Source organism: Bactrocera tryoni, chromosome 1, assembly GCF_016617805.1.
Source record: "Bactrocera tryoni isolate S06 chromosome 1, CSIRO_BtryS06_freeze2, whole genome shotgun sequence".
NCBI lineage: Eukaryota > Metazoa > Arthropoda > Insecta > Diptera > Tephritidae > Bactrocera > Bactrocera tryoni.
In genome coordinates this window covers 73426425-73445450 of record NC_052499.1, presented here as the reverse complement: position 1 = coordinate 73445450, position 19026 = coordinate 73426425, and the positions used below count along the sequence as shown (strand labels likewise).

Genomic DNA, 19026 nt, shown 5'->3' with positions numbered 1-19026 from the left:
CGTTAAACTCTCGCCATTTTTTTCGAAGGCTTCTACCAAATAAAAGTTCAGAATTCCGAACATTCCCAGTGGAGGTTTAACTTTCCTTTCATCTCCACATATATTGAAAGAATTTAAAAAATTACAAACAAATCTTAGATAAGAATATTGTTAACTTCCGCAAAAAGAAGTACGGCTGGAGCAAGTCTTAACTAAAATTTCACAAGAGATCGCTGTTTTGCCGACGATTAATGTATAGAAATCGTATAATCTTGGCATATATGTATCAATAGTACATATATTTAAGTAGTTACAAGTACATATATGTGAGTGCGTATGTGTGTGAAGGATTTAATGCCAGATGGTACTTTTAACTCAAAACTTTTGTGGCAGCATCCTTTCTTATCACTTCCGCTTTACCATCGTAATGAGTTCGTGAGCAGTGGAATTACCTTAACTCCAGCACAGACGCACACACAAACAAGCGCTGGCTTGGAAAAACTAAGGAGTAAAAAAGCGCAGTTAACTGAAATGCGCTTAAATTTACGAGTATTAAGCAACGCACATAGCTTTTGGGTAAAAGTAGTTGAGTATACTTGCATATATGCACGTATGTATATTTGAATGTATATGTTTGTGCCTGCGTGTATTGATGTATGTTTGTTTGCGTTTGCGTTTATGCGCCACTTACCTGTCCTTATACTGACTGACTGGCGGCGAATTGAAGACGGCAATGTTTGGTTTCCCGCTCAGTTGCAAAGTTTTCCGTGCTTTACCCAGCTGATTCTCGGCCACACAAGAATAATTACCAAAGTCCTGAGGATGTACTTTCCGTATAATCAGCGTGTGACGTGAGCCGCGATTCTCCATGATGTGACGTTCGGTGGTGTCCAGTTGCATGGTGTCCTTGAACCAAAGCACCTGCACAAGTGTAAGCAATATCGACAGCATTTGGGTAGCATTGTGGCATGTGGCATGCAGCAATGTGGCAAGTAGATGAAATTTTCGCGGAAATTTTAAGGGGTCACAGGATATTTTGATTAAAAGAATGTTAAGTAGAGCGCAAATTATATTTCAAGGGAGGGAATTGCATGCGAATATTTGCAAGGAGGCGCGCGTTAATAACAGCGCAGTATAACGGTGTTGCAAAGTTGTGCAAAAGCAAGTAAAGGGCAACAAGGAGAAATGGAAATGCGACAGCAAGTGTGATGATTAACGCGGAGTTGAAAGTGGGGGTCAAAATGTTGGTTTGTTTAATTGTAGATTCGCATATTTGAGGGTGTGTGAGTGTGGGACATGTAACCGTGCCACAATTTAAAGGTGTTAAGTAAATAAATGCAGGAGAGAAAATAATAAACACACGCGCAAGTTTCGGCGACAGTGTCGTAAGTGGCAGGTAGTGAGCGGGGTGAGGGAGTGCGATGTGAAAGACACCCGGAGCCAACAGAGTATTGTTTATGCGTGTGTGTGTGTGTGTGTTTTTTGGTTCACAGAAAAAGGGAGTAATCAAATTATGGTGATTTCGCCGAAGTACATAAAGTCAGCGCAGTGCGTAACCGAAAGGGTGGCGAACGCAAAAGATAAACAATAAGCGATATGAGCGCCGAGCAGTTGAAGTTGAGCCGGAAAATATGACAATCGCCAAGCAACCGCAAACATGGCGGCGAAGGCATATCGTGTGTGACGCGTGAGTGTCCACAAACACATATGGCGGGCATCATATGTGGGCGGCGTACAGCAAACAAGCAACAGAAGTGAGCAGCGTGCGATGAACGGTGAGTGGTGAGCGGTGGCGCGGATTAACGGTAACCGTAAGTAAACACATCGCGTTGAGGCGCATCACGTACGCGGCCGTCAAGTGAACGTCAACGGCAATCAACGGCGCGCGTGTGTATGTGTGTGAGGCGCATGGCGGAAAACATGTGGCACACAGCCGGAAGGAAGCGCACACATACGCAGACATATAAACATGGCGGGCAGATTGGCGCACGGATGAAGGGCGCGCGGAAGTGCAGATGGACAGGTGAGCACATACAGACAAACCGACAGACGGACACGCAGACACGCAGACGGTGCCCGAAGTTGCGGCGGGAGTATGAAAACAGCAGGTGTGCGAAATGTGGGACAAATAATTGGGCGGCGCGCGGCAGCAGATGGCGGCGCCAAATGTGGCAGATAAGCGTTGGCGGGCGGCAGCGCATACATGGTTAAAGGATAAATAAACAAAAAACGACAAATGATATAAAAATGAAGCGCAAAAAATATTTAAAAGAAAAAAAAAAAAAAAAAAAAAAATGAATGCGAAATACAGCGGTGGGCGCAAAATGTGTACAGCAGGCGGAAGAAATGTAATAATTTCGTTGTTGTGTGACAAATATGCGGATAAAGTGGCGGCAGCGTGTGAGTACGTGCGTTGTGCATTTATGTTGTACGTATTGTTGTTGTTAACGGGGTCCCAGTGGCGTGCGCACGTCGTGGCAGGCACGCATACGTTCAAGACGTTGTGGCAGCAGGAATGATGAGCCCAAGGGTTCAAATTCCATTAAAATTGTTGTCAATGTGGGCGTGTGTATGAGTGTGTGATCACACATACATATGCGCGTTGGCGTGCACGCGCGTCAGTCCACATAGCGCACATTTTTGACATCGCCCAACAGCATTTCATTTATTTTTTGTTTCACCCGTTGTAGTTGTTATTGTTGACATTGTTGTGACGTTTATTCCATTTGCCGAGGCACAGGTGTGCCGCCAACAAAAGCAACAATGCGACGTGCATAAAAAGCACAGCCAAATGTGACACAATCCCGGCGAGATTTGCATTTGCGTCGGATGTGCCGCGTTGGCGGACGACAGCGGCAGCAGCGGTGGCCATGGTGGCCAGGTGGGCAAAAACCCAACGGGATGTGAAAGCGCACACACGCACATATACAAATGTGCGGATGATGTGGCGTAACCGCATGGTCGCATAGGCGAGATAAACACGTTTGTTGACCGTATTCAAGCCGTGAAACCATTCATTCAAGCCATAAATTCACAAGCGTGTTGCAAGTGCATGTGTGTGTATGCGTGTGTGTTTTATTAGCAGCAAAAGTTGCGAGTTGAAGTTTCGCGTTGATTTTGATGAAATTATTTTATGCCAAAAATATACAGTTATTGTTTACATTGCCAGCCAGCCAGCAAGCCAGCCGGTGTTGGAGTTTGCCGTTGTTGTTTCAAGGCGTTTGTTGTTTAGTCCCAGGCGCGCGTTGACATTTTGATAAACGTTGTGGGCGTAATAAAAAAGCGCATAGCATGTATTTCCAAATAACGGTTTTATTCCCGGTTTTTAAAATTTGACATTTCGGTGGTGGTTGTTTGTTGTTGTCGCAGCAGGCAGCCGCAATAGTTGTTGTCAGTTGGATTGATTTATATGGTGAAGTTGTCATGAAAAGAGAGCGAAAACAAGAGCAGAAAAGAGAAACGAAACAAATTTGGTTTTAGTTAGTAAATATTTACAAGCAAATACGCAGTATTTTTAGGTTATGTGTGCATGATATTGACTTATTTAAGTAAACGATATATTTAGAAGTCATAAATACGTCGCTATTTAGTTAGCGCATTTAAATATTTATTTATACATGGATATTTGAAATGAGCGCTGAGTTTCGTTTTCAACATTTTGTTTTGTAATTGAGAGAAATTCATTGTGGTGTGCTTAATTTTTAAAGCGTTAGCTACAGTCACTTTAAAATTGGTGGTGTGCGAACATAAAGCAAAAAAGCAGGCTCTGTTATACATACAGCTATTGACAGTTAATTAGAAACGCTACATAGTTTGAAGTAAATGATGTTATTGATGAATACATCACTTATTTTTACTGTTTTCTCCCACATTTTATTGAAACTTACGTTAAACGTAAACTCTAATAGTAAAATTTTTAATTAAAAATCCCTTTTTTTGAAGATTTTGACAAAAATGTTCAAAATCCACGATTTGAGTGCGACAACTAATTAGAAAGGAAAAGATTTTATCAACAAAAAATGATGATATTACAAAATCTTGCTTACTTTCAGTTAGTATTTTGTTGGTTATCTCTTTTTTTTTTAATATTGCTTCCCATCGATCTCGAATTTACGTTATAAGACTCTGACAACGCACCAATGGTGTAGCTTGCCATGCCCGTTCTAATTTCATCACAAAGGACATTCAAATTTGTAATATTTTTGGCACCTAAAGATTTTTTGACATCAACCCAAAAGTGTTCTCTTCAGGCCATTCCAAAAAAATCATGGTAGTTTCAACAAAAAACTTTTGTGTCAAATTTCTTGTATGCTTTGGATTGTTATTTTGTTTGAATTTCCATATAACAGGCAAATTCCTGCTTAGTCCATGGCAGAATGAAATTTTTTAGAATGTCGTCGTATTTCTGCTTTTTTAACATTACATGAATCGTATGGAGCGGACCTACACCATTCCAGGAAAAACATTCCCACACCATGATTGATCCTGAACCATGCTTAACTACACGCAAAACATAGCGAGGATCAAATTCTTGATATATTGGTCGGCGAACATACCTTCGACCATCAGGATCTATGCGATTAATTTTAGTTACATCGCTCCAAACAAGAAATTGCCATTAATTTGTTGTCCAAAATCAAAAAGAGTTGGAAAAGTCTATGCTTTGTTTACTTTGAATTTTAGTCAGAAGTGGTTTCCTGCGCGCTGCCCTACCGTGGAGTCCAAATTCGACCACACGCCGGTAAATTGCTTTCTTGGATACTCGGACATTATATTCGTCTTGAGTTTTATGTGGAATGTCAGTGGAGCACTTTTTTGGGTCTCTTCCGGCGATGGTAGTAATTCAGCTGTCTATTTCTGTTGAAGTTGTCAAGGTTTTTTCTTTGTGTGTAACATTGGTGATAGTTTTAAAATTCTTTATATGCTTAAGGGCATTGAAAATAATTTGTTTGAGACCTAATTCAAAATTTCTTTGTACGTCTTTCCAGACTGACGAAGTTCAAAACTGTAACCAAGTAGGGAAGATGTACAGCTGCAGCCTTTTCTCATTAAAAAAACTTGAATAATATATTTTAAACCACAACTTTGAAACACATCCTTACCAGAAATCAGTAATATTATTAAAAAAATTAGCAACAGAAAGAATTTTAATTCTTTAAACAACTGTTTCCAATTAGCTGTCGCACTAAATTCACCTTCTACATCGTAACGCATTTCCTATTTGGAAAAAAATTAATATAACTCCACAACTTTCTCCAGTTCTACCAATCACATTTTGCCACACCATATAAAAAGTTGAAAAGAAGTTACAACTGTTCAAAAATGAGTGAAAATTTTGAATAAATTCGCTTTATATTGAAATTTTTTACAAACAAGGGAAGAATGCCACTCAAGCCACCAATAAAATTTGTGAAGTTCGTGCAGCACAACAATCGTTCGCCCGCTTCCGATCAGGAAATTTGAAATTTCGATTTTCACTGTTGAAAGCTTTACACTGATGGAATAATGTCTTTAGTGGAAAAGTGGCAAAAAGGTGGTCGAGCAAAAGATTACGTATTTGTTTATTTATTTATTAGTATAAATATAAAAACAAATATAAGTTGACGTTTGATTAGAAATACGAAAAGACTTTTTCGACTACCCAATATTGCGGCTCCAATATGGATCCAGGCGCTGGGCATTACAGCTTTCGACAATAAGACTTATCAGTGCTTTCCGAACAATATCAAGCGATGCTGCTGAAGTTATAGGCAGAGTGATATCCATTGACATCTAGGTTGACAACTACAAGTTATCAGAGCTGTCTATAAGAGACAAAAGAGATGAGAGAGTGTAAAGCTAAACAATATGGCCGCAGCTGTGCAAATCTCACTCAAAGGACGGTGGACCCACAGACTGATACCGGACATCCACACGTGCATCGTCAGACGACATGTATACCTGGATTTCCACCTAACCCAAATACTAGGTGCACATGGTTGCTTTAGAAGCAGGTTTTACAGCTAGTACCGGTAAAAAAAACCTGATTATATTGCACCACAATTGTAAAATGTCTCCCAAGTTGGCGCATTGAAAGCATGCACCCCTATAATATTACTAAACCCCCTGTAGCCTAGAAGTAGAAGCTTTTTGGTGCGTCTACAATCAACGCTACCCCAAGGTAATTTTGTGGTAAGTTGTGTTCCAAGACCTAAGGTGTTCCTGTATGGTGTCGTGCTTCAAATAAGTCTTGAAGGAAGGGAATAGTGTGGGGCAGCTTATGAGAATTGTGTTTCCAGTTACACTCGAACGAGCCATTACGCATACCATTTTATTTGTTTCTACTGCTATATGACCGGGTACCCAGATGATTCTCATCGAGTTAGCTATTAAGAGTCCAGTTATTGTTTGCTTCCATAATACATATACCGAAGTGGGGCTTAGTATTGGCGCTACGGATGGCCTTAATTGCCACCTGGCTATCTACTAGAAGGTTTGTGGAACTGCTAATTAGAGCAGAAGCCCACTTGGCACCTTCTGTAATACAGAAATGAAAGCGAAGTGTCATTCATCGTAGGCATCCTTTTCTTGGTTACATTGCCAGCTTATTGCCGAGTTCATTAACAAAGTCGAGTATGATTTTTTGCCGTACTGACGACGAGTCAGTAGCCATCCAATGGCCTAAAATCTGGCTGCAACAGCTGGCTGGAATGCTTCATACTTCAATTGTATGTGAATTGGCAGAAGTCGAAGAGTTTTTGTCGAGTCCAGAGTCTTTGTAGTGGTAGTTTTCATTGCGCCCTTAATTCCCTGCATGTTATCCACCTTATATGTATTCACACTAGTGTACAGCCAATGGACAATGTGGGTTCGTAAACCTCGGAGTTTCAGATTTGTAAGCCCTGCGCTCAACGTGTTCTCTCTGGCGTAGTTTTTATCTAGAATAAATCCGAGAGCTCGAGAGTATTTTATTTTTTTTTGTCTTAAGGAGAGGAAAATGAACTGCGAAGTGTTCGTCGTTCTTGGGAAAAAATGGATTTCTGTTTTCTTTTTAAAATTTAATTCATGATCTTCCGCTTAGTTAGCAGATATTCTACAGCCCTTTTTACCTATGAACCGGGATAGCCTACTAAAATTCATCCATGAACAGAGAGCAGCAACAGCGCTCGCGTAGCAGACAACCTTAAAGATCTGCCTGTCGAGGAAAAGTAATAATTCGTTGATCAAGGTGCCTCAAAGCGATTTTTATTTCTATATGTATGATGTTAGATATTGAGTCTATATGAAGCGTGAAAAATTATGGCGATCAAACTTGAACAATTGACTTTTCGAGAGCAATTATTTTTATATGTATCTTGTTTCCTTCTATGAGCCATATTCATTTAGTGTACTCCTTCACATTAACCCAGCTCTGCAGTATTAAATCGCATGAGAACAACGGAACTCCGCCTTGGCCCCAGTCCGATGTTATTGCATCAAAAGAGCTCTTCCTTGCAAACTATATTAGTCCTGGCACTAACCACAAAGCTTCGTTTTGTAAACAGGAATTAGATCGGTCGTGCCGAATTTCTAACTCATGAACTAACTGCTTAGTTTAAAATCGAGTAGAGAAAGTATTGAAGCAACTTGAGGACCGACGATAAAATAGACCGAGAACAAAAGAAACTTATATACAATAAATGAGAAAGAATTCTCTCTCTCTGAGAGAGCACATATCAGTATAAAAGTATGTCACTTATACAGCAAGAGAGTTACCCTCTCAGAGATACCCGAAAATTGTTGTTAAAATTATATTTTGAACAGAGCATGCAGTTTCTGGATATATAGTACATCTGTTCGCAAGAAGATTCTAAGACTAAACATAAGAATGTGTGAATAAGGTATTACAAGAAAAGCTTTTTGAATTAGTAGAGAACTCAAAACATTAGAAATCAGAAAACTCAGAATCTCCATCAAAAATGACAAGAAGATTTCAAAATCTTCAACAAAAGAGGTATTGTCTTGAATATGACGAAGGCGCTTACATTCTATAACCAAGTGCTCTCAGCTTATAAAGACAGAAGTGTGTCTCAAAAGTTTTCCACTCATCTCGTTTACAATAGAAAACACTAAAGGCATCCTCATTAGGAGCTAGATGGTAACTGGAGAAAAAGTCTAACAAATTTATACAATTAATTCCCAAAGAAGTGCTCAAGTCAATAAAGTTGTTTTCTAAAGCATTCAACCAATTCATTGACATAAAGTTGTGCTCATTAATGTGTTGATTGCGAATTGCTAAGGTTTCGAAGAATCAAAAGAATCGAGACGAAATCAAGAGAAAATCATTTAGGCGTTACCTGCCACTTAAACTTTGCTGCTGAGATTGATTTCCTGTGCCACAACCGCTTGAAAGTAGAAGACACGATATACAACTTACATACACATGCATGTATATTTTATACATTACAGGGGTTGTTGTTGCTGTTGCTTGCTGACTTTTTTCCACGAAGGAATTCATCAATTACTGCCGTTTCTAATCAATCTTTCACACTTGCTTAATTTTTCACATTTCGTGCAAACCTTTGCATTCGCCGTCTTTTCTTTATCTCAGCTCATTTGAAGCATGTGGTTGGGGTGAGCGCTGCATGTGGGGGCGTACATATGTATGTGTACGTGTGTGTTGCCGTGAATGCCTGCGTGTTGGCAAGTCGTAAGTGATTGGTGTGTAAGCGGCATTGCTTAGAAATGCTTTTCATCATCTCCGACCACAATCCGGTGCGGTGCGGCGATGATGACACAGCCGCTATTGCTCAGCTCAGCTTAGCACAGCTCTGCGTGAGTCGCTCATCAACGCCAATGGCAAAGCGATGTCTTCATCTATGACACGGCATGACAGATAGCAACTGGCGACCAGCGACTAGCAGCCATATCGTTTGCACAAACTTCAATGAAACTTTGAGAAACAGCTTCCTGAGTGTGCGTGTGAGTGTTTTAGTGTGGACAAGTGTGTGTGTGTTGCGGTCTTTTGTAAGTGAAACGTGCGTTTTGCAGCTGAGACTAGCTACACAATAGCGCTGGCGGCAGCGGGTGAGTGGGCGAGTTGAACGAAAAATCTTAACTTGAAAGCACAACACACACATATGTACTTGTACATGCATATACAGAGAAGAAAAGTTGAAGACGAAAGCGCAGAGTGGCGCGCAGGAAAATTAGTATTGATGAGCAGCAAAGCGAAAAATACCAATCAGCACTAATCAGCAAATAAGAGACATAAAAACGAGCGAGTGTGAAAGAGCAGTTGGTAATAACAAAACACGCACACACACACACATACAGACACAAATTTTGAGTTAAAGGTGTGAGCTGAGGATGAAAGAAAAACGTTGTGCTTTGGCGAAAAAGTTATTGTTGGCTGGCGATGCAGAAAAACTTAAGCCAACATACACACATATATTGTACACGCACGCATACAAACAAAAGAAAACATACAGACACATATGCATACATACATATGTATATGCGAGGTTTAGTGCGCACACAGTTTAGAGTTAGCGCGCGCCAAATGAAAATGCTTGCAAAACATATTGCAACAACAATCGAAACAACAACAACGCAGGAAGAAACATGAACAAGCATAATCATAAAGTTGTGACAACAAACAAATTGCCAGCTGTGGTGCCGAGGTGCTGAGTGGCGGAAAGTGCGCCGAAGTGGCACGTCTGAAGTGTGAAGTGCATAAATGAGGAGGAAAATTAAGAAAGAGGTGAGCAAAGGCTTGCCAGCAGAGCAGCAGCAACAAGCGCCAAATCAGTGGCGTAGTATACCTGACACCTCAGCGCCGTTTTAGCTCGCCTGAGTGCGTGGCTTCGTGCGCTCGAGAGCGTTTCGGGAAGTAGGTGTTCCCTCGTGTACGCCAATGTGGCAGCGATATTGGTGCAACGGTGTGCACACACGTACGCGGCATTCATTCAACTTTCTATCGAGCACGTACTTCATTTAACTTCAATCAGCAGCACCCGCCCGCACACACACATGCTAGCTCCCCCTTTTCGAAGTAAACGTACTGGCGTGGCGCACAAGTGAAATACAGTTTTCTTTTTATGCTGTTCGCTTTCTCGAGTGCACCGAGCAGAATTTAAAGTTCTAAAAAATCCGCTCGCATTTATGAAAAATTCTTTAGTGCACTCGGAAAGTTTTTGTTTTTGCAAGCAGCGGGAAAGGATTTACGCGAAGTGTTTGAAGCGCTTCACTACTTTGTTCTTAGTTGAGTTGCAGGAAATTGCTAACATTCTTATTTCGAAGGTATACTTTTTATCACGCGTTTATTAATCGGAAGAGGCGTAAGTGAGATTGGCTTTGATATGTCCTAAACCAACAAGCCTTATACCCTGCATAGGGTAAATTAAGTTTCCCGCGATGTTTGCAACAGCCAAATGGAAACCAAAGGGTTTCTGATTTATTATATACACATATATCAATGAGGAGCGTGACGAGCTATGTAGATTTAGCTATGTCTGCCTTTCCAACTGTCTGTCTGTATATAAACGAATTATTGTCTCAGTTTTTGAGATATCGTTATGAATTTTTATACCGATCCTTTTTTCATTAAGAAGCCTTTTTGTCAGAATGTCCAATATCGGACTAATAGAGCGTATAGCTGCTATACAAATTGAACGATCGAAATCAAGGAATTGTATAGAAAACTTCTTCAATTGAAGAGATATTCTCACAATTGTTCAAGATTAATTGAACATGACGACCATACAAACTGACAGTTCTTATTAGGAATATTTTGCATTTGAGAAGGGTATTCCGGCTTCAACGTAATGGTCTTAAATACTATATACACAAAAGGAGGTTGTTGATTCCTTTTCATTGGGGGCGTTTTTTACGTCGCGGGTCCCAAACCTTGCGAACAACCCTGATGAGGGATGTTCCGCTTTCTTACTTTAGCTCGCCTTCAAACTGATGTTTTTTGGCTACCCAAAGGATACTTGGTCTAAGACCGAAGTCGTGATCTGCTTCAGCCACATGAAAAAGAATAGTTTCTGACCACTCTCAAGTTAATGGCGCTTCTACAATTGACTCCATCTTTCATCCTCGATGGAACGATGAGCTGTAGGATATATATGAAGACATTGACAAAGTTCAGCGAATTAAAAGACAGCGGCTACGCTGGGAGGTCATAGATGAAAACACTCCGGCTCTGAGAGTGTTCGGCGCAGTACCTGCTTACCCTGGTTTATTAGCACAGATCTTTCGTGAATTAGTCTGGAAACCCATTAGAACACAAAATGGTCATTGGACTAGTAAAAATTTTGATTTTTGACAAAATGGCGGATTTTCCAAAAAAAGTCGTTTTTGTGAAAAATATTATACCTGAGTGAGGCTTAAAAATCGAAATTGTCATCAAAAATCTTAGTTCTTCGATGAGTGTCAATTGAAAAGTCCCGACCCACATGGACGACGCCCCTAGAATTAAATCAATATAACTTTTGATTAGCCCTACCCTATAAGGCGCGTGTATAAAATTCACATTTGGTGATTCGGAGCAGCGTTTGGAGATGTTCAAGCGTAATAAACCCGAATTTTTGCGTCGATATGTGATAATGTATGGAACATAGCTTCACCATTTCACTCCGAAGTCCAAACGACAGTCATCCGAGTGAAATTCTTCTTTCTTGAGAAAGTAGGGACTATCAACAGCGATTAAATATTACATAGCGTTATTGGTTCGTTTGAAAGACGAAATCGCCCAAAAATGGCGGTATTTGAAGAAAAAGTATGTGGTGTTTCACAGAGTCTATGCAACATGTAACAAGTCAGTGAAAAGAATGGCAGAAATTCATGAATTGGGTTGCTTCCGCATTCACCGTATTGTCCTGATCTGGCCCACAGCGACTATTTCCTATTCTCAGATCTCAAAAGAATGCTCGCAGGGAAGAAATTTTCGTCGAATGAAGAGGTGATTGTCGAAACTGGCGCCAATTTTGAAGCAAAGGACAAATCGTAATACAAAAATTGTATAAAAAAGTTGGAGATTCGCTGTAATCGTGATGCATTGATAAAATTAACTATGATGAATAGAAAAACTTAATTTTTACGAAAAAAAATGTGTTTTACTATGATAGGCCGGGGGAAAATGTTCATACTAAAATATGTGGAAATTATTAAAATTATCGAAGCATTAACAAATTAACGATTTGAAGCTTTTACAAGACAGAAGTGATTTTAGCTTTAACTGTTTAGAATTACTAATTTATTAACATAAAAAAAATTACGCAATTCTACAATCCACCTTAAGCAGTGATATTAAGTCTTGCTAGAAGTCTAGTTAATTGCATTAAAATTAACGCGTTTCGTAATTTAACACTATTCATTTAACTTGCACTCTTTTAGCGTAGCGAGTGTTCCTTTCGTTTCAATAAAAGTGAATTTACAAGAGCACGAGGTATAAATGGAAACCTATGCGGCCAATCTGTGAGCTGCTCTTGGCCGTGTGCTCTCGCATAGCAAATGCTTTTAACAAAACGATTTTACGCTTCGCTGAAGGAAAAGGTAACGGTAACAATTAAATAACCCCATACAAGCACACTTGTATATGCGTATGTATGCATATAAAATATACATATAATACATACATATATGTATGTTATAGTCTTGGCAAAAGAGTGGGAAAGTGAAATGAGTTAAATCAGAAAAATCAGTAAACCAAAGACTAGTCGACAAAGATGTATAGTAAATGCAGCAGAACAGTAAAAAGCATATAGCGAATGCAACTAAATGCATTAAGGCCAAGGAGAAATTATAAAATGAAAGTGATTTTGCTCAAGGATGATTAAGGTTCTTTTGTTGGAATTTACGAGTTAGCTCAATATCACATTAATATGCAATCTAAAGAAGAATTCTTGTATTATTTTATATACCATAGTATGATATGTCAGTACGATATATGTACATATGTCTGTGAATGAAATGTCTGGTCAAGGTTAAAATTTTATAAGCAAACATTGAAGTAAACTAAATTTCTAGTTCTAACACAAATTGAAATTTATATTCTTAAGTGATGAATCCAGGTTGTATTAAAAATCCATCTTATGAATATGTATTGCTTTGGGGCTATAAAACGGATTCGCTACGAATATCTTTCAGATTACGAAACATGAAAGAGTTATTATTAAATAAATATAATAATAATATTGAATAGAAGAGAGAGAGAGCGGGACCATTATGTGACTGAGTAAAAGTCATATAAAATTTAATCGAAATGTTTTGTGGTTTAGAAGCAAGGATAACAAAATCTTGTTGAGCCCCAATACAAGGTGCTTTCCAAACTTAACAGGGCTTAAAACAAACAGAACAAATGGTTTTTTCGGCAAAATCACTTTATTTTATTCAAAATAGTCTTCTTCTATTTCAACACAGCTTTTTGCACGGTCCAAAAGCATGTCGAGCGAGTGTTTTAGCTCGTTGGCCGATATGGCCGCCAGTATGGCGGTGCAAGCCTTTTGAATGGCCTCTACTTCTGCATAACGCTTTCCTTTCATAGACAAATGCATTTTTCCGAAAAGGAAGAAGTCGCACAGTGCCATATGAGGTGAATACGGGGAGTGGTTAATGGTTAAAATGTGACTTTTGTCAAATAATCGTCCTTCGAATGTTGGATTCTGAGCAATTTTTGGTCGTCAGTCAATTTGTGCGGAACAAACCGTGCACACACTTTCGTAAGCCCAAACGTTCTGTAAAAATGCGTTAAGTCGATGTTTTGGAGATGTTCAATGCCATTTCCATGAATTTCAATGATGATTTCGGCTGATTTTTGATGAATTCACGCACATTTTCGATGGAATTTTAGGTGATCACGTATTTTGATTGGCCCACATGTTGATCGTCATTTATGTCCTCACGACCGCTTAGAAAAGGTTGAAACCACTCATGCACTCTGCTACGGGATAGGCAATCATCGCCATAAACTTGTTTCATCAATTGAAATGCTTCGGTAAAAATTTTACCAATTTTAAAATAAAATTTAATGTTGGCTCTTTGTTCGAAGCTCATTTTCGCACCGATAACACAAACATACTGAAACTTAAAACTCAATAACTTCACTTTCAATAGAAGAAATGTCATGAAATGGATAATCGATAAAGATAGCAGTTTCTAACGCACCAGTCGACATATAGATGACGCCACCAGGGATGCTAGATTCAAAAAGAATTTATGATTTTATGACCATTAAATTTCAAATGATACATTTATAAGAATTCTAGCAGGAGTGCAGACAGGTCGCTGTCTAATTGGCAGATATGCCAGCAGACTAGGAACGCCATGCAATGACTATTACAGGAAGCTGGCAAGAGGTAGAAAAAGAATATATATATTTATTACATATTCGACGCGAATTAAAGGCTTTGTATAGAAAAGCGTCAAAATAATCTGCCGATGGATTCAGGAAGGTGTTTCGGAGGTTGCACAAATAAAACATTTTCTCTTGATGAGTTAGGTTAGAAACACAGTGTGTTTTGGAAGGGACATTATAGAGTAAGATGATTTTAATGCTGGTGAGTTCACAATGGATTTCCTAAAGGTCTAGGACATCAGACATCCCTTCTATCGATCTACTTACCCATCAAAATCTTTTAACACTGGAGAGTGCATCTTTAAGGGAAATACGTCCAACATTGTATAGTGAATATGCTAAGCAGTAGTTTTTTATTAAAAGAAATACATTTTTGATATCTTTGATATACTGTCGAAATGTGAATGTCCTTACTTAATTTCTTTATTTGGTAGTTTCATTTTGTGGCACATCGCTCAAAACCTTTCTACACCAAAATCACTAGATTTGGAGATTATACTGAGAGGGAAAGTATCAACCTTTTTAAAGTTGTTAACGTCAATCTCCGGAATAACCTTCATTGCGCGTAGCGATTCACGTCTAATTACTCAAAACGGTTTTTTTGGAGCGGTTCTTTGAGTTTGCTGAATACCCAGAAGTCACACACGGTTATTGCGGCACGATATTGATTGAAAATGTGTCAAAAAACTCATGAAGAATCAATGCAGTATGCGACGGTGAATTATCGTGGTGCAAGGCCAAGAATTGTCGGCACCAAATTCCACCCTCTGTTTACGAATATCTTCACGCAAAGGGTGCATAATACTCAAAAAGTATTACTTGATGACAGTTTGACCGACATACCATACATAGAATAAAAAAAATTTTTCGACGAATGTGTTTTAGTCCAGATTTAAATTAAAAAGTCTTACTATTTATTGCCCATAAGGGTAAGATCAAAATTGATTCTTTAATATACATATATTACGAGGTATAGTACTTAGAACTATTACAATGGACTAAATATTTCGCAATCTATTCAGTATTTGTTTTGTAAGTTTATGTTGTAGCGCATCAAAAATTAAAAAAATCTAATCCAGTTCAGTTTATGAATGCTCATATAATATTTATACGAAAATGTGAGGGCGTATTTTCTATGATATGATAACGTAAGAATGTAATTTAGTGTTTTTCCGCCCACAATTTGAAATTTAAAACTTAGGTTTTGTAAGTATAGACTACATATACTTGTATGCTTGTAGTATATGTCTGATACCTGTCGACTTATAATAATAGACACACTCGTTTACTATATATGTATATACAATAAATTCTACCTGCAAGTGTTGCCAAAAAATCAGCTAGAATTCTACGACAGCAAACTTTTAACTTCTTGCTTAAAGCCAGCTGAAAATTTATCTGTAACGGCACTTATCAGCGGCAAGATGAAGTTGTACTTACTTGTAAGTGTCAGCAAATCTAAAATGGGTCCATCAGATAATAGAAAAGTAGCACCATAAGCAAGTTCGTGCTTTAGGTTATATTAACAGCTTTTACCTACCAATACCTGAAGTTCTACAGCTTTATATCTGTATTTTAAAGTAATTTTTGTTATGATGAAAATATATTTAATTTTGCTGCTGCTTTTAATGGCAATTTGCGATATTTTGCTAAGCTCCACAACTTTTATAAGCACCGTTATGTTTTAGACAAACACATGCTCACAATAATTGCAAGCAATTCGCTGCTACTAATTGCTCAAATATTTAAAAGCACTTTTCCAGCAACACTGACACTTCACCAAAGTGCCACATGCACATATGTGTATGTGTGTGTGTTTGTTAAGGGTTTGTGCTATTGAGTGTCAACCACGCTGCCACATTTGCCACACCGTACAGTTAGAAGTGTAGACTATAGAGCTTTAAGTGATTTTGACACTTGACTTGTGATCTCTTGATCAACGAAATTCAAACAAATAAGATTTATATATGAGTTATTACCAACGTGCTACAAATCCACACACACCATGACACATGTTTGTTTATGTAAGCACTTGCGCAATCCGTATGTGGTCGTTGATTATTCTCGTCAAGAACAGTAACAACAATAATAGCAGACAAGTGCCAAAGCTCGAGCCTTCCGAGCCGCATAAAATAATAACACCTTTACGCCGCACCAAACTCTGCCGCAACGACGCTGCGCTGCTTTGGTGAAATCTGCCAGGCAACGTGCAAGTCTGCAAGTCAATCAATCAAAGCGGCAAGCTGGTAGCCTGCCAACCAACCGACAAACTAACGCAGCAGCCAGCCAACAGCTCAGCCAGTCTGCCAGCCCAGCATTTAGTCAGCAAACGTCTAACTGTACTCTCGGCTCACAACGCCACACCGCAGAGCTGAGTGTGTACTCGTACACGCTTATTCATACAATTTTCATTTTGAATGGCTGCTCAAGTGTTTTCGAGTTGATTTACGTGCAAATCCATCAATTCATTAAAATATTAAAATAGCTCGGAGCCTCACACATACACACACACGCACATATACATCCTACATGAATCTGTTGGTGTTTCTGCGGTGTGCTTGGTGTTTGGCACACACTCTCATCCGTTCCAACAGCCGCTCAGCGCGTGCACCGTCAGGAGCTCGAGGTGCCTGGGAGAGTTCGAGGCGTCGGCGGACATGTCGTGTTGGCTGCTTAATCGATTTGCTTATTCGCCGCTCTAATTTGAAAATTAATTTGCAAAGTAATTTACTTCGCAGACGCACACACACACACATGCCGGAAAAAATATGCATGTGTGCAGCGCTTAAAAGCGTGTGCGGGCGAGGGATTCGGCTGCGGAGCTCATATCCGAAATGAGCTAAACGAATGCAAATTCAAATTGTGCTGTCAATCTCGCTCGTCAATGCAAATGCAAAATGTTGGCGGTGTTGATGGCCTATTTTGTAGGTGCGAAAGCATGCGGTAAATCATTATCATCGCCATTATTGTTGTTGCTTTAATGTGTTTTTGTGTTTTTAGTTAACTGACATTTTGGAGTGTGTCTCGCTGAGTTCATCAGTTCGTCAATGCTGGTATGTCATCAGTCTGCGCGCATATGCTTTTTGGTGTCTGTGTGTGGTAAGTGTGTGCGAGTTTGTGTGTGCGTGCGTGTTTTAAGTGCTTTTGACAAATTCGTCATTAATTTAAAGGCTTTCAGGCGGCTCTCATAATTGGAATTGCTTGAGTAGGCATCGACAATCGCTTCATAAGTACACGTGTGCCGAAATACGTATGTACATACATATTTGTGTATATATTCGAAGCAAGTTATTCATAACCTCAACTTGGCTTGGAAGTCATAATCATATGTGATAATTTTGAAATTGATTTTATTGAGAGCTTTATTATCGACTTGGGAAATGTTATTAATGGCTTGATAACTGCAAATAGGTATAGGTTTTTATATAAAGCAACTGTGAAAGTCCCTGAACGGCCTAGCTGCAAGTTCATCCAGACGAAGGAGGAGAAGGAAAGTTCGATTATACTTCGCGACCGCAATTCACACAAAGCGGGTAGAGGAAGGAATTGCAGCAAAAAGACCGCGGTCTGTTGCAAGAGAAACAGCGGGTCCGACTAAACGAGCGAGAAAAAAGTACGACGCTGTAAAACCAATCAGCTGGCTCCATCAGGAGAAACCCTACACCTACAGGGCGGCACCGACTGCCAGCTAGATAACCAAGAGATATTTAATTGCGGAACACATAGACAGAAGCAAACCTTTTGCACAAACTACCCAAGGAAATTTCAAAGCAGTAGAGCTGAAGCTACCGGTTGAGTATTTCGTCAGATTGGATGGAGACCAGAGCTCGCGTGTGCCAACGTTTGATGGATGCGGGCTGTCTTAATGGGATCATGATCCTACAATATAGAGATACTTATCAATGATTGAGGTAAATGAAGTCGTTGGGAAGCTTCAAGACCTGTGGGAGTACTGCATCCTGGAAATAGTGAACCGCAGTTGCATTTCGTCCATTCCGAAAGTGAAGGGAGGATGCGGTGCAGTTCCTCTGTAGATACAATCCTGATGTCCTGACGGTAGATTGGAGGATGCTGAAGGTCACCAAATCCAGAAAAGAAGCCAAAATGACACCTTCAAGTAAACAAGTCGGTTGGGGATATATTGTACAAAGGGTTCGGAAAGATGAAGTATGGGAGAGCCGGAGACTTATCTCGATCGCTTGAAGAAACCTGAGCTTAACAGAGAGGGTTCTTCACAAAAACTTCCATAAAGGCTCTACCGAACTTTTTCTTAATTTAGAGAGAATCGGCTACGATGCGGCTTTAGTCCAGGAATATACATATGCTCTCTTTCATTAATTTAATAATATTTGCTACCTATATCCGAGTGCTTCTTGTACTCGAACACCTAATTTTGGCTTTGAGTTCGTGAAAGGCTCTTAGAGGCAGAAAGTGTTTTCAATTCCAAGTACCACTTTTAAAAAGTAAAGTTATAGTTTATTGAGCTTAACGATAACCTTGGTACCGCTACTTTATGTTTCTCCGTACTGAGAGCGGCTACGCATAATATTATATAAAAGAACTTAAGTGGTAAGTAAGTATCGAAATTTCATTTAAGCTTACCATAAATCAGTTTAAGATCTCGTCTAGCGTTTTCTGTTATCTCGTATAAAGCTAGCGGTAAAGCATAAATTAAGAGCTTTTAAGCTCAAAAGACATATCTTGAGCCTTTTAAGGTCAATATATATACT

General features: G+C 39.3%; 1 protein-coding gene across 4 annotated transcripts in view; it reads right to left on the bottom strand.

The window, feature by feature from the left end:
- LOC120782175 (protein CEPU-1) overlaps nucleotides 1–19026 on the bottom strand; it is a 499499-nt gene that overhangs the window by 39488 nt on the left and 440985 nt on the right. For all 4 annotated transcript variants that reach the window (XM_040114313.1, XM_040114314.1, XM_040114312.1 and 1 more), the window contains one exon: nucleotides 671–900. In XM_040114313.1, coding sequence (XP_039970247.1) covers nucleotides 671–900 — 230 coding nt within the window. The remainder of the gene's footprint in view (nucleotides 1–670; nucleotides 901–19026) is intronic.